The sequence below is a fragment of the Hibiscus syriacus genome, unplaced genomic scaffold, assembly GCF_006381635.1.
Source record: "Hibiscus syriacus cultivar Baekdansim isolate YM2019G1 unplaced genomic scaffold, ASM638163v2 tig00112285_pilon, whole genome shotgun sequence".
In the NCBI taxonomy this organism is placed as follows: domain Eukaryota; kingdom Viridiplantae; phylum Streptophyta; class Magnoliopsida; order Malvales; family Malvaceae; genus Hibiscus; species Hibiscus syriacus.
In genome coordinates this window covers 2,830,910-2,847,114 of record NW_024063293.1, presented here as the reverse complement: position 1 = coordinate 2,847,114, position 16,205 = coordinate 2,830,910, and the positions used below count along the sequence as shown (strand labels likewise).

General features: G+C 31.4%; 1 protein-coding gene and 1 pseudogene across 1 annotated transcript; one reads left to right on the top strand and one right to left on the bottom strand.

The window, feature by feature from the left end:
* Positions 1–595: 595 nt before the first annotated feature.
* LOC120177141 lies at positions 596–2,238 on the top strand (annotated as a pseudogene).
* A 236-nt stretch (positions 2,239–2,474) lies between these two features.
* LOC120177171 (NAC domain-containing protein 21/22-like) lies at positions 2,475–4,772 on the bottom strand. Its single transcript, XM_039183394.1, has 3 exons — positions 4,551–4,772; positions 2,998–3,264; positions 2,475–2,870 (listed from the first exon to the last, which is right to left on the bottom strand). The coding sequence occupies exons 1-3, from the start codon at positions 4,737–4,739 to the stop codon at positions 2,490–2,492; spliced, it is 837 nt and encodes a 278-aa protein (XP_039039325.1). The 5' UTR covers positions 4,740–4,772; the 3' UTR covers positions 2,475–2,489.
* Positions 4,773–16,205: the final 11,433 nt, after the last annotated feature.

Here is a 16,205-nt window from a genome sequence, read left to right as displayed (position 1 = left end):
GTTCCTCGCAACACTAAAAAAACCCAAATCCTAAATCGTTCCTTTCCAGGAACAGAGAAAAAAATCCAGTTTTTAGATCCAAATCGTTCCTTTAAACGAACAGAGGGGAAAAACAATTCTCAAATAGGGAGAGACGAACCTGGGGAGAGACGACAACAAAGAAAAGAAGTCCATTGGAGCAAGAGACACTCCTCGCACAACTCTCTCAAATCGAGGAAGAAGAATATTTTCAGCCAAAGTAAGCTAACGGGAAGGGGTATTTTAGCCAACAGAGACAAGAATCAACAAATATCAAAGGGAGATGGGGATTAACATTCCCAGTAAAACAGGGGAAAAAGACACTGTTGGTATTCAATGTTTACCATCACTCGGGAATAATAATCATCCAAATGTGGGTATCTTAACAAAAAAAAAAGAGATTCCTCTCAGAAATATTTAAATCTATGAACCAAACGGACCCTTAAAATAAATATTTATTTACTCCATGGCTAGAAGAGAATCGCATATCCGTAAAGCACTTATATATTTACCGCGAGAAATTAACTGTCAAAAACAAGATGCGCTTTCTTTTTTTATTAGCAAACACTACATCTCCAACATCTGAGAACACCGACAGACAATGGGATCGCTTCCTCCGTCACTGGACCTCCCATCTCCACCGTCGGAGAAGCAACACATTTCCGAAACTACCCTTCTCGACCTCTTAAAATCCCAACAGAACCACCTCAATTACTTCTTCCAAAACCTCGATTTGTCCCAAGCATTGTCCTTCACCCAAACACTCCCCAATTCCCGTGGCACCATTTTCTTCTCCGGCGTCGGAAAATCCGGAATCGTCGCCAACAAGATCTCCCAAACCCTAGTTTCCCTCGGCATACGCTCCTCTTTCCTCTCCCTCTCATCACCCTCCACGGTGACATCGGTGCAATCTCATACGCTCCCTGTGTTAGAGCCAAGGGGGCTTATCTCATTTCGGTCCGTTTCCAACAATGCATTGTCCAACGTTTGCGATTTGAATGTGGATTTGCAGTTGGAGAGGGAGTGTGTCCGTTCGATCTGGCGCCTGTGACTTCGATTGCGATCCAGATGGTATTTGGGGACACCGTGGCTATTGCGCTTATGGGGGCTAGGAACTTGACTAAGGAGCAATACGCCGCGAATCATCCCGCTGGGAGGATTGGGAAAAGCCTTATTTTCAAGGTTTGTTTTTATTTTATTATTAAATACTCCTCTGAAATCAGATTTTTGATCAATTCAGTAATTGCTTCTGAACTTGAGATACTTTTATAGTAGTGGGTGTTTAATGAATTTTGATAAAGTTGATCCCTATCAATTGTTTGTGATCTGGGTTGTAGTTGAAAGATCCAAAAAGATTGTTATTTTTGTTTGCTATTATAATTGGTTGATATAAGAGGCAGTAGAATGGTGAAAACTAAAAAAGAAAATTAAAAATGTTTGTTGTAGTAATTTTTATGTATTAGAACAAGCTTCAACTTCTAGGATCATGTCATTGTCATCTGAGATTGGTGGGCATTTGAAACTGAAATTTCTTCTCTCTTTTTTCATATTTTCTTTTTTGCTTGATTTTTGCATTGGCTTCTTCATTTCTTAATTGGGTAATGTGGAGGCAACTTGAAGGTCAAGAAAATAATTGTTTTTTAAAAAATTCTTGGACCTGTAGAATGATGGATTGAGGATTTTGTGTTTGTAGGTAAAAGATGTAATAAGATGAACTTCCAATTTGCAAGGAAGGAGATTTGATAATGGACCAGCTGATGGAGCTGACTAGTAAAGGATGCGGATGCTGATGCTTGCTGGTTATAGACGATGAATATCACTTGCTCGGCACATTTACGGATAGTGATTTGCGGCGTACTCTTAATGCCAGTGGAGAAGCCATATTCAAGCTCACTGTTGGAGAAATGTGCAACAGCTAAATTCAAATGGAGCATTTTTAAATCAGTCGTAGCAAATTGTGAAGTTGTTTTATGATTACCAGAGGATCTTGTTTTCAATGAAGTCACTCATATAGTACCATTTTGGTTTATATAAGGGAACCGAGAACCATCGGTCCAGAGGCAATGGCTGTGGAAGCCATGCAAAAGATGGGAGTCACCGCCTTCCCCCGTACAATTTCTACCTGTTATTGATCATCAGAATATATTGATTGGCATTGTCACATTGCATGGATTAGTTTTGGCTGGCCTTTGAGATATGGATGGAATTGTCTTACATTTGGTTTTGAATATTAATAACTTGACATAATTCTTTGTATGTGTTAACTAAAATTTTAGTCCAACCATGACATAATCTAATATAGTTTTGCTCAAGACTTGTAAAGAACAATTATATATGATTAATTTTCACAATGACCAGTGTTGAATACAAAGAATAAATAAACCCTAAACTATAACACACATGAATCTTATACTTTGAGTTGACCACACCACCATTACAAATGGCTATCCTTTTTACTCCATAAAAGTATTCTATATCTTTTGTGAGAAAGCATACTTTTTATCAGTCCCAAATCTCGTGTTCCCTACATCGGAAGCTACCCGGGGAAGATGATGACCTCCCAAGCTGCTGTTTTCTTCCATGTCCCACAAGAAGTGTTCGTAGCCCTCATAGACTTTGGAGGTAACTTCATTGCTGTTTTCCTGATGAGAATTATATTGAAGGAGGTTTAGCAAGCACTGGGCGTGGCTTTGATAGGTAGGTGTGGTGGAATAGCTTATTTGTTGATAAGTTGTTTGGTGGTTTAAAGAGGGTGTGTCATTTGATGAGGTCTCCAACATCATTGGGGAGCTCAGTTTGGTGCTGTTCTCTTCTTTGCTCTTGTGAAACACTCTACATAGAACCCACTCTTCCTACATACATCCATATATATAATTAGCCATTTACATACATAGATATAGTTAGTCATTTACATACATACATACATACATACATACATACATACATACATACATACATGCATAAGAGAAATTAACTGACCATAGGGGGCATATGTGGAGTGTGGAGCCGAAATTCATGCATGATCCATCCTGTTTTGATTCCATTAGGAGCTCGGTTTCCATAAAATACCAATGTCTTTCTCATCCCTACGACCATCTCTGTTCTTGGGTCCACCACCACTCGATCTTTCCCTGTCGCCTTCCAGTAACCTGATGTTGTTGCCCGATTCATTCGGAATCCCGTCGCATATTTTCGATCTCGAAAGCTAAAGAAATACCACTCATTTGCATTCAGCTTTTGCCACCTCTTTAATTTAATCCAAAAAAGAAAAAGTCCACAGTTAATCCAATGCATACAGGTTATGCTTCACTTTCCTTATATTCGACATATATTTTCATTAACCTTTTCTCCTTGAATCGCTGAGAGTGTTGGTAAGTCTTTGCCACGACCTGATTTATGTCTAAGAATTACATGCTATGCCAATATCTTTTATGTATAAATATATATTAATGGTTTACCCATAAGGTACAATACATTACATTTTTAACGAGAGAATTTAAGTCAGTCGTAAATTTTGAAATAGACAACAAAACATTGAATTCACCAAAAGAAATCTTCAAGACAAAATAAATAACCAACAATTACGTATAAAATCCTCTTTGTTGTTAGGTTTTATATTTAGAAAGAACTCGTAAACTTTTAAAAAACACCAAAAAAAGAACCATCACATGTCAATAAAATAATTAGGTAGGAAAATAGAGTAGGTTTCTATTTATAGGTCACATGTTAAGAGCCCAAGGCCACACCCAAAACATTTAGAGATTTTCTTATGCAACTCTCTGTTTTCAAGTAATTTAATTACCTACACATGATATTGTAATGATCTTGCTTATGTATAATATTAGGACTTAGCATTTTGGCTATAGATAGACAAAGATACTCTTAACTTGGAAATTACACGAGCTAGCACAAAGAGAAAAAGGTTGATGATTGGACAAAAATATTAGGTATTGTGTGTAGGAATAACATGGCATATCTTCACATATTCTACTTTTAAAAGGAAATAATACGTTGTAAAAAAATAAAATAAAAGATAAAATTATGTAGGGGCAAACACAATTTTATATCAAGAGACGAATTTATGAAGGATATATGGTTAAAGATATTTTACCTATATTAATGCCCATAGATTTCAAGATTTTTGTAATGAAAAGATTTTGAATTGTGAATTTCGAATCCTTAGAATAATTTGATTGATGAACTCAACTTCAAAACTCGACGTCTACTGATGTCGAGATTGATTATTGATTATTCAAACACATCAACATATAAACATACACATATACTTACATGCGTAAACTAGCATGGCAGACGATAGTTTTAGTTTGTTGAATCATTGGATAAATTCAAAAAATTTATTCTTCTTCTTCTTTTTTCCTGGTTTGTATTCGAGGACAACAGAAGCTACTGGTTTGTATTCGAGGACAACAGAAGCTACCGACCTTAAAAAGTTTTCTTTTAGGTTTAGTGGAACACTAAATTTTGGGGAAACCCCCATCAAACTCAGGTAAAGAAAGAAAGCAATGAAAAACTAAAGGAAAGAGAGAGATACCAGGGAGCTGCCATGGCTCACATGTATGCAAATCAATATCCACCAAAGTACCCTTCAAAACATGCTCATTCACAATCTTTTTGTAAAGATAATGACACACCAACTCCTCGTCGCTCGGATAAAACCTAAACCCAGGCGGCAGTGTTGCTCCTATGTCCCTTAGCCCCATTTTTTTTTATCTTCAACCTATAAGAAAAGTTTCTATGAATGAAGATGAAGATTATGATTTGCTTTGTTTAAGGAACTTGACAATATATAGAAGTGTATTGAATAGGAACTTGTGTGTGTGTGTGTACATAAAGGACAAGATTAGGATGAAAATCAAGTGCCTTTGCATCTTACGATATATTCTACCATATATGTATATAGGGGCCATGCTTGTGTGACCAGTTAGTTATTAATGGGAAGTAACAAGAAAAACTAAAGTTACAAGAAATATTTTCTATTGTGGATATACATTGGACAGTTTTATTAGATAAACAGTTATCAATTTATGTAAATTAATTGAGAAAATCTTACGTATATTCTACATATATGTATATAGGGGCCATGCTTGTGTGACCAGTTAGTTATTAATGGGAAGTAACAAGAAAAACTAAAGTTACAAGAAATATTTTCTATTGTGGATATACATTGGACAGTTTTATTAGATAAACAGTTATCAATTTATGTAAAATTAATTGAGAAATCTATTTAATTTTATATACTTCTGTAAGTTTTTATATATTTAACATTCATGTAAAAAAATCATTTGAACCTATCAAATGGTCTCACTGGTTAAAGAAAATGTTGATCTCATTGGAGGATTCAAGTTCGAGTAGATGTCTACAAGTAGGGACAGACGCAGAATTTTATGTTAGGGGTGAATTTGAACTTATAAAATTTTAGGAGGCGAGCTTGAACTTATAAAATTTTAGTGGGCGAAAATAGTTTTTCAATATAAATACATAAAAAGTCTAAAAATATATGATAATTAGATTTTTAGAGAGATGACTGCCCCGCCTAGGTTCATCTTGTCTACAGAGTGGACATATACATTATTTAAGTTAAGAAAAATTCTGAACAAATACTGTCTTGTTATAAATTATTTAAAAAATTCACTTAAAAGAATAAAATTAATATTAATTAAGAGGGAAGGATGAAAGTAATCAAAGGAAATAAAGTTATATATAATGTTTTCGATGGCGTAAGAAAGTAGTGTTTAAAGTTTGTTGATATTTTAGAAGTCAAAGTTTAAGCTATAAAAAATGTTTTATGTTAGCATTAAAAATTAAACTTTAAATTAATTTTGTAATTTGATTTAGTTCTTTTAAGTTATGATTATATTTTGAGAAATGTATATATCATTACCGAAAAGTTCATATTGCCCTCTCTGCTTTTATGAGGGACGGGAATGACTTGCATATAAGTTGGATACGTATTGACATGAAAGGTCATTTTTGCCACTAGACATTTGTTATTATTATTGTTATATTATATGGATTATTATTTGATTAATAAATTATGTAAATTTATTTTATTTTTAGATATTACAATATAAAACTCTATTTTAAATCTTAAAGTCTAAAATGTTAACCTTAAACCTTAAATTTCATATCTCAATATTCTTTTTTTTTGAATTAATCACTAGTATCCGATATATTGACCGGTTAATCTAGATTAAATACTGAAGAGGCGAGGGCAACCCTCCCAACCCAATTTGTTTCATTCACAAACGCCAAGATTCAAACATCCGACCTTGCTTAAAGAACCTAGTACCTCATCCCACTAGACCAACTATTGTTGGTTCATATCTCTATATTCTTAACAATACATAAGATAATATGAACTCGTATACATTAAAACATAAATTGCATATAATGAAGTATATATGGAAATAAATTATAAAAAAATCCGATCTATTATATAATAATATTGTCGGGAATTTGATGAGAAATAATTTACAAGCATCTACATAAATTGATGATCATGAGCTATGCCTACTAATAATTAAGATTGAAAGTGAAGGTAGTCGTCATTATCATAATTACATTACATCTTTCTATATGTTGTGACGCCCTAATTAACTCTACTTTGGACAATTATCAATTAATGTTTCGTATCCTTCCAAAAGAAAACAATTGATCAATTAAATTATTATTAATCGAATTTTAATTTAATTAATATAGTTATTATCATATATTTAAAAATTATTCTTTTTAGTCAATTAAAAAATGGTATTGATTTAAACAGATTTAAATATACAATATTTTTTTAATTTTGAAAAGATTGTGTAATTAATGCATTATATTTTTATTCAAACTTTATGCATTGTATTTGCATAAAAATACCAAATAATAAAATGCTACTTTGGATTAAAAAATAGATTAGTACATTAGAAGTCACCAAGTTACGTTAAAATGATTTTTTTTTGTCATTGAACTTTGGAATGTTATAAAGGATTCATTAAATTTATTAATTTATTATAAAATATCATTTTTATTTATAAATAGTAATAAATTTTGATGAATTTAAGCGTAAAATACACAAATGATCCCCTGACAATAGGGCGGTATTTGTTGAGTCCGCCGACTATTAAAAGTTACAAAATGGTCACTTGATTGTTCATATATTTCAAACTCATCATTTTCTGTTAAAAAATTGACTACAGCCTGAGTTGTATGTTAACTTGTTGACTGAGATATGATAGCCTTTCAAGATTCTAGGATCAAATTTTATCATATCCTAGTCAACAAGTAACGTCCAGCTCGGACTATAGTCAATTTTTAACGAAAAATGACGAGTTTGGAACATATGAATAGTCAAGTGTTCATTTTGTAACTTTTAATAGTCGAGAGACTCAACAAAGCAATGCCCTATAACCGAGGGATCTAAATTTTAATAGTCGGGGACTCAACAAAGCATTGTCCTGTAGTAGGGGACCATTTGTGTACTTTATCCTAAATTTAATAATATTTTATAACATATAGATAAATTTTAATATATTTTAAAAAAATTTAAAAAAATAATAATTATTTTATAATATTTAAAAATTTATTAAAAAGATTATTTTAATATAACTCAATTATATTTAGTATATTTTCTTTAAAATATATCTATTCATTCTAAAAACATTATATTTATTCATTGTAGAAAGAAAATTTTACAAACAATTATATTGTATAATATTTTAATTATTTTTTATATTATGTAATCATGAGCCTAATTTGCCTAAAAATAGTATTATATATAACCAAAGTTACTGAGTTTTTCATATCAACTTTATCTTGCTTCTAATCTTAAAGAAACGCAATGAAACAACTTTTGGCAATTATTATTATTATTATTTACATCATTTTTTCAAACAATCCTATTAAAAGAGTTCACTGAATAATTTTAATAATTAAAGATAATTTATTTTTAAAAAGTTAAGTTTGAATAATTGTGTTCGTAGAATGTATGGATATTATTAATACTAAGAAATAATGAACATTACTACCTCGTATCATCTCAAACTATTCAAAAAATTCTATCAAAAATTCAGATCTTCAAAATAAGAAGTCATCTTTGAAGGATTTCTTTCATCTACCACATAATACAGAGTTTTATACTCTCTAACTAGTAATTCCTATTGACATAATTCTTGACGCAGAACCACATAATCTAATATAGTTCATTCTATTGTTAGATGATCAAATCCATTCAACTTATCAATTTACGAATAATCATAATAATCTTAAACTTGACAGTGACAATAAGAGTCACTATAAAATCATTTATTCAAAATTGAAGAAAATGAGCAATTTCATTATTTTTCTTCTTCATAAACTCACTAAGATTTTTTTTTAAAATCAAATGATACTAATCATCTCTAATTCTACTTTGGACTACTATTATTATTCTTCACTGAATCAAAATAAATAAATCCTATATAACAATTACAAACCAAATGTTATCATCAACCATTATTATTTCACGTCTATAATCCACCAATCATGTATGACTTATCAGAAAAGCAATATATGATCAAATTATGGGTGACAACTCTTGCTTTTTCGATGAATAATGTTTGTTGGTAAAGTTAGAAAATATTAAGGTGGATGCTTAATTAAATATTTCGTAAATTATTTAAATATATTTTCATTTTTCATTAAGTTGTTATTTATTTCTTCACGACTTTATCATGAAGGGTAGTACATTAACGAAGCATTAATATGTCCAAGATTATCCCATTACTATATATGTACTAAATCAAAATAATAAAAAAAAAAAGAAAAAAGATTTATTTATGGAAGTACTATATATTATCAACCACCAATAATCAGTTGGCCTAGTATGATGAGACACTAGATTCTTTAAGTAAGATTAGAGGTTTGACTATTGACATTTTCAAATGAAGTAAATTGGGTTGGGAGAGTTGCCCTCACCTATGTAGTACTCGATTTGAATTAGTCGATCAAAAGATCGAATACCAATGATTAATTCAAAAATAACAAACAACATACTTTTTACCTACTTTCTCTGTCCCATTAAATTTATCTCTTTTATGTTTTAAAATTATCTCATTTAAATTGTCCATTTGAAAAATCAATAATTTTTACTAGGTATATTTCTTTCTACATTTTTTTAGTTTCTCAATAAAGTAAAATTTAATTTTTCTAAGATAAAATTGTCGTTTTAACTTTTTACAACACATCTCTTATACAATTTTTTTCTTAAAACTACGTGAAAAATCAATCATGGACGATATAAATGAGACGAAAAAATAATTATTAATATCTATTTTTTAATTATTTTAAATTATATATTTAAATATTTAGTATGAAAATAATTATCTTAATTTGATTTATTATGAAAATATTATATGAAAATAATTTATTTTGATGTCATCTCCACAGGCTAAGATGATTTTGACTAGTTATTTTGTTAATCTTTTTAATTTGGACACTCGAATTGAATTTGGATACACAATTTATATTTAGAGATAGTTTTCTCATGATGTTTGACTTTAATTTTCGATTGTTGATAGTCTTTCAATAGTTTGATTTCCTATTGTGGTTCGTTTGTTAATGTAATCAGATCTTTTCATATTTATATTTTATTCAAGATTTTTTGGATGAATTTTTAACATTTTTCTTGCATGGTATTTTGTATGATTTCAAATGGTTAGTTTCTTGTGTTAATGATTATAGAAAATGTCCTAATTATTTGTTTGTTTAACTGTAAAATTTTATTATAATTTTGGATATTTTCTCCTTATTAATAAAACTAGCGGGTTCTATTTGCATGAAAAAATACACATAAATTAAACTTATTGAATGACTTCAATAATAAAAGAGATTATTGTTAACTCTGGTGGTTTCATGCTCAAATAATTGTGACTATTCATAAAATACACGTGAACTGTTAAGTAGATTATTATATTAATACGCTAAAATTTTAATATTTTTGTTAAAAATATTTTCATTTATTTTAGAAAACTATAAACTTCTACCTTTATATTAAAAAAACTAAAAATCAATTTTAAATTAAAAAAAAGAGTTAAGCTTATCACAGCTATAACTACAATGAAATACATGACTAGTCTGACATGTCGAAAAATAAAGGAACTTTATGTCGTTTTCGAATTAAAATAAAAATTATATTGTAAAAAAATGCAACCACAACAAAAGATTGGGGTTGTTTGCTTGAAAACGCGGGAAATTGTTATTTGTAAGTAGAAGGATCGTTGATCGCGCAACTATGGATGTGACCGGCAGTCATAAAAGCACAAAACTCTCAAATTGTATTTACTAACTTAATTATAATAGGGTAAGTTTATTTTTAGAGTTCAATTCTCAAGCGATTGATTTGAACTAAATTCATCTACAACATTGTTTTATTTTTGAACGTCCTTAATAGAAATGTGATTTAATTGGTCTTGCAATGTTATACACAAGAGATGCTTTATTTTGTCCGCTGCTATACATATCTGAATGTCAAGCCCTTTGATTGTTTCTTTGTGAGAAGAGAAGATTATCTTGATCCCTGCAAGAGAATGATATGATATTCGAGTGTGTCTTCTAGAGTAGGATCAAGGGTCTTTGTTTTTTATAGGTTCATTATTGTCAGTAGCTAAATATATATAACTTTAATTATTTAAAGAGCTTTTAATTCAATTGATATTTAGAGAATTTCAAAATTGAAATTTACTCATTGCTCATAACCTCAGAAGGTAGCGTTTTATTTAATATGTTAGGATGTCAAGTGACTTACAAAACCTTTAAACATAAAAATAAAGAAAAAAAAATTAGTTCAAACAAAATAATATGCTTTTAATACAAGTGCAACAAATATTCCTAGTGGAAGCAGTAGCCTTTTCTCGAGTTGCATTAGAATGCCTCATTACTCAATAAAGGCCCATGCCCCTGAGTCAATCAAATTTTGGACCTTCTGCTTCAATGCCTCACAATTCTCAGTATGTGACCCAAACTTACTATGTGGTAGCTACACAATGTGTTAACGTCATAGCCTTTAGGGAACGATGGTTCCTTTGGCTTGAACTACATTTGAGTAGCCAGGTTCTTCTCAATCAGGGTTGGGAGCAATTCTTCATATGAAAATAACACAATGCAAACAATATATTAGAGACAAACATATTCATGATCAAGTAAAAGTTGTGCCCTCTAAATAATATCCCTAGCGGAGTCACGAAGTCTTCGACACCATTTTTTAACAAAATAAAAATAAAATGGTACAACTTTTGAAAAGATGATGGGAGTCGCCACCAATTAGTTTAAGGTAAGATTGGAACACCAAAATGTTTAGGTCAACGAAAACCAAAATTGAGTTCAAGGACAATGTTACGTGTGAGGAAGGGTTAGCACCCTCACAACTCTCGTAAAAACGACGCTTACTTGACTACAAATATTTCGTCTTGACTCATGTATGCAATTAATGCATTTTTAGATTGATGAGGAATTTCATATTTTCAAGAATAACTTCGAATTCTCTGATGGCTAAGAGAATCAAAATTACAATCGAAAACCCTAAAAATTCAAAAATTAATCTATATAAAATTTCGAGGGCAAAGTTTTTCAAGTGTGATCTCAAGCACTCTCCAACGTCTAGAAGAATATTAAAATTTAATCACACTCAAGAAGACACCCCAATCTTCATGAATCATATTAAAACTCGGAACTTACAACTCTTTAAAGCATCTCGAAATTTTCTAACATATAAGAAAATTTAGAAATATTCTTCGAAGTCCGAAAAAACCTTATGTTATTATTTTTATGAAAAAATCAAAGATATGTTCTCTCGTTAAATAACCTCAAAATCCTTCAACATCTAGAAAGATATCAAAAGTCCAATTAATTTGAAACCATATCTCGTTTGAGATAATATGACGAAAGTATTGAAAATATATGACATATTTCTTTAACCTAAAAGAGAAGAATATAAACACAAAAAGGGTTCACTAACCATTCTAGATTCTAAAAACTAATATTCTATAGTCTTAACATAAAGTGATAAATTCTCTAACTACGTCTCTAATACTTAAAAATAGGGAGATATAAACTATAAGTAATTTTGAAGGCTCTAACTTATTCAACATCTAGAACAAGAAAAGAATATTTTAATTTTATTAACTAGAAAATATTAATAATAAAAAATAATATAATGACTTTTAGTACATATAGAAACAAATTCGAAAAAATTCCTTTCTAAACATTCTCTTTATGAAAATAATAGTTAGTGTTTGCTGTGAAACAAAAATAAATTCGAGAGAATTTTCTTGGTTCATTCTTATTTCACATTAAAATTTTTTGAATGAACTTATTTGACCATTTTTAAAAATAATAATAATAAACATAAAGTGGCTATTTTACACATTTAAAAGAACGTTTATAAATGTAATATTTAAGAAAGGTAACATACAATATATAAAGATAAATTAATATACATATAAGAATTAAAATAATGAAAATAAGGTGTGATGGAACTCATATATGGATGTGATATGTTACCTAGTAGAATGAGCGTTGTAATGTACACGTGTACAGTAACAAAGGGTCTAACAGAATCTAGTTTTCTAACTTTTATCTAATGACTCAATTAAGCAAAGGTGAAGTATTGTGCTGAAAATTAAAATAACAGAGAGATGAGGTACTAACATGTAAGTTACTGGAACTTAAATAAGAATAACAGAGAGGTGGAAATTGCGAAAAGGTAACATGTTAGGTGTTAGGAGCGTAATATGTCAGTGAGTTAAAATAATAATTAATAAAGTTAGAGGGTTAGAAATGCAATAAAACAAAAAAAAAACAAAAAAAAAATAAAGAGATGGTGACCATAATGTAAATTCGCGTTTAAAGTTGGAGGACTTCTGTAAATTAACCAAAGAACTAAATGCTTACGCTATTCCTGCCGTTTGTTCACTTTTGAGAAACTAAAACCCTAAGTTTTTTCATTTTGTTTCTTCTTCACACGCTCCCTTTCTTTCATCAAGCGGCACCCCTAACCCACATCCGCCCGCCCACTAAATATCCATTAAATTTTAGACCATTATGAATTTAGGTATAATTTTAGAGACTAATTTATAAATCTTAATATTGTATAAGATATAACTTATAATTTAACCAAATATTAGGGATAAGTTTATGAATTTAGGTACAATCTCGTGCTTTGATTGCTGGTTACAGTGCCGATATTCTGATAGTTTTCTTCTCTAAGTTTCAAATTCTGGTCTCCAACTAATTTAGGTACGCCTTCTTCCTCTTATTTAGTCTTTATTCTGGTCTTCTCTGCGTGTAGTAGAGTTGTATGTCACCTTATACACCCAATCTTGTTTGATGCATAGAAGTTGTTTGTGGCTGCTTTAATTTTTCGTAAGGTGAATACTCCGGTTTTCAGATCTAATCCTCTTACTTCTGTTTTGATCTTCTTCTTTTTTGGATTGAGATAATGCAAAGGTAAAGATCCAAACACCGGGCTATATTTTATGCATCCTGGATCATTTGCTTAGATTTGTATAAGCTTTTTTGGTTGCTGGTGTGAGGAAAGAGATGAAATCAAAAGACGGTGTCCCTCGGTTCAAGAGCGGAGAGCAAAAAGACTTCAACAATGAAGATGAAGAAATTATAATTCTAGGATAATCTATGTGCGTCAAAAGACAAAGGGATTCTAAACATGTTTCGAACCCTTACAAAAGGTTAGCTGCTGAGCCCAGTTTTGAGCAGCGACGTGTAGCCGTCCGTTCTTGGGGAAACCAACAGCTAGAAGAAGCGGATCCATATGTGGATGAAATATGAAAAAGGAAAAGCAAAGACAAATATTAGAAATTGTTCTTATTGCTTCCGAAAATTTTGTGTGCCAAGCTGTGATAGAAGAATTGGGAAACCATTTAACGAACAAATACTCTGAAGGAATGCTTGGAGCCAGGTACTGTACTGGCAACCAGTTTATAGATCAAATCGAAACCCTATGCCACGACCGTGCATTGGCAGCTTTTAATCTTGAATCCGAGAAATAGGGGGTGTCAATGTGCAACCTTATTCATATATCTCTGCGAATTTTTCTATTTATACCGAACTTTTGTTGCCCGGTATAACTTAAGTTTACTGTCAGGCGGGTCTAGCCAGGTACATCTCCAGTTGGGTAGTGGGTGTGGGGATGGATTTGAGAATGTACCCGCGTGGGCGGGTGTGGATTTAAATTTTTTTACCCATCATGACTGGTGGGCGGGTGTGGATTTGAAATTTTTTACCCATCGTGGGTGGTGGGCGGGTGGTGTATTGGAAAATATTAGGTGGGTATGGGGATGGGGGAGGGGTATCCGCACCTGACCCGCCCGTTTGCCATCCCTATCTCCATGGCTCCTAAGAGGCTTAAAACTTCTTTTCCCTTGACGAGACCCTTAAGAAGCCGTAATGAGAGGTCGAAAAAGATTCCGACTATAGCGCTCACACACCCAAAGGCAGAGTTTCAAATCACAGTCTGAAAATGTGATTTCACCTGAGAAATAGCAGTTTCCCTGTCGTCCGAGTTACCCGCTACGACCACAATAGCGCCCGCGACGACCACAATCACGGTAAAGCCGAAATGACAAAAAATGCGACTGCGACCGCGATTTGAAACCCTGCCCAAAAGTAAAAGGAATCGAACTCCTAACTCTCCCATTTCATTAGGAAAAAAAGAAGAAAAAAATAGGTATTGAACGTGAACCTACGAAGTAAAAAGATACTTGGTGTGACTTTTGATATTGCTTGTTTTTCAAATAAAAAAAATACTTTCTTTACATGTATTTTATCGAGGGTTTTATAGAACCCTTTGAGAGTACAATTAGGAAAAACCAAAAATGGAAAAGCTTTTTTCTTTGATTTTTTTTCGTTTTGACTTGTTTTTTTCCTTGATTTTGTTTGTTGGTGCAATATTTATACAGACTGATGGGGAAGACAAGCTATGAAAATCAAGCCTGGCGACTGTAGTATGCGTGCATGGGGAGACAAGGGTGTGTGTATCTCACGAACGAGAAGAACGATGATCAATGTTGATGGAGGCATCTGGACCATTGGATCTTCAGATCAGATCAGATCCAACAATTGGGAATGAGCGACGACTGATGGTTATAGGGTTTAAAAACCCTATTTTTGATGATATAATCTTAGTTAATCTGGGTCGTTGAGTCAATTCAGATCTAATGGCTCTCAATGTGGCGGCTTTTAAAGGGGTGACTCCAAAACCCTATCTTTCTTGTCTTTCACACGTGGTCCTCCACCGTGTGGGTCTTAGTTGTTGGGAACACTTGCTTTGGTCTATGAGTGATATAGCTTTGGACTTGTATTTGATTTTGACCTTCATTGTAACAAAAATAAAAATTAATTAATTTTTATCCCATTTTAAGCACTTAATAGCATTTAATATTTTTTACATTTAAAACCTTAATTACCAAAAGTTAAATGTGTATTTAATAATTAAATGATAATAATATCACAATAATAATTTCTTGAAATGATAAAAAAATATATATATATATATATATATATATATATATATATATAATCTTAGATAAATAAAAGAAACTTAAATTGATGTTTGGGCGAAAACCAGTGTTCACAGTTGTCCCTTTCTGCACACTTTCATATAATGAGAGTATGGCAAAGACTAAAGGACACGAGTTTTTGTCTAACTCTATTTTCTCATGGAAAACGATATTGTCTCATACGAGACTTGATAATGATCCTTATATCGTAAGAGAGATGCAATTTATTATTCTAAGGGACATAATTTTAAATTTTGTATTTCAAGAGAAATAATCTCAAGAGAGAAAAATTTTCAAGTGAAGTGATCTTAAAATTCTTATTTTAAGAGAAACATATTCGAGAGAGATATTTTCTTTCTTTCCTTTTGAAAGAAACAACATTGAAAGTTATGTTTCAAGAAACTAAACTTGAGTGAGATGAAATCTGTTTCAAGAGAAATGATTGTCTTGAGGGAGATAAATTTTGTTTCAAGAGAAATAAATCTCAAGTGAGATATAATATTTTATTTTGAACAAAACGATCTCGATGTTTGCGTTCAAGGGAAACTCTCTCAAGCGAGATACAATTTTGTTTCAAGGGAAGTAATTTTTAAAGTTCGTATTTCAAGAGAAATTATTATCTCAGGCGAGGCA

Coding starts and splice junctions, on each gene's coding strand:
- LOC120177171 (XM_039183394.1), bottom strand. CDS start 4,739: ATGGGGCTAAGGGACATAGGAGCAACACTGCCGCCTGGGTTTAGGTTT. Junction 3,265..4,550: donor GTATCTCTCTCTTTCCTTTA/GTTTTTCATTGC, acceptor ATTAAATTAAAG/AGGTGGCAAAAGCTGAATGC. Junction 2,871..2,997: donor CTCCACATATGCCCCCTATG/GTCAGTTAATTT, acceptor GGATGTATGTAG/GAAGAGTGGGTTCTATGTAG.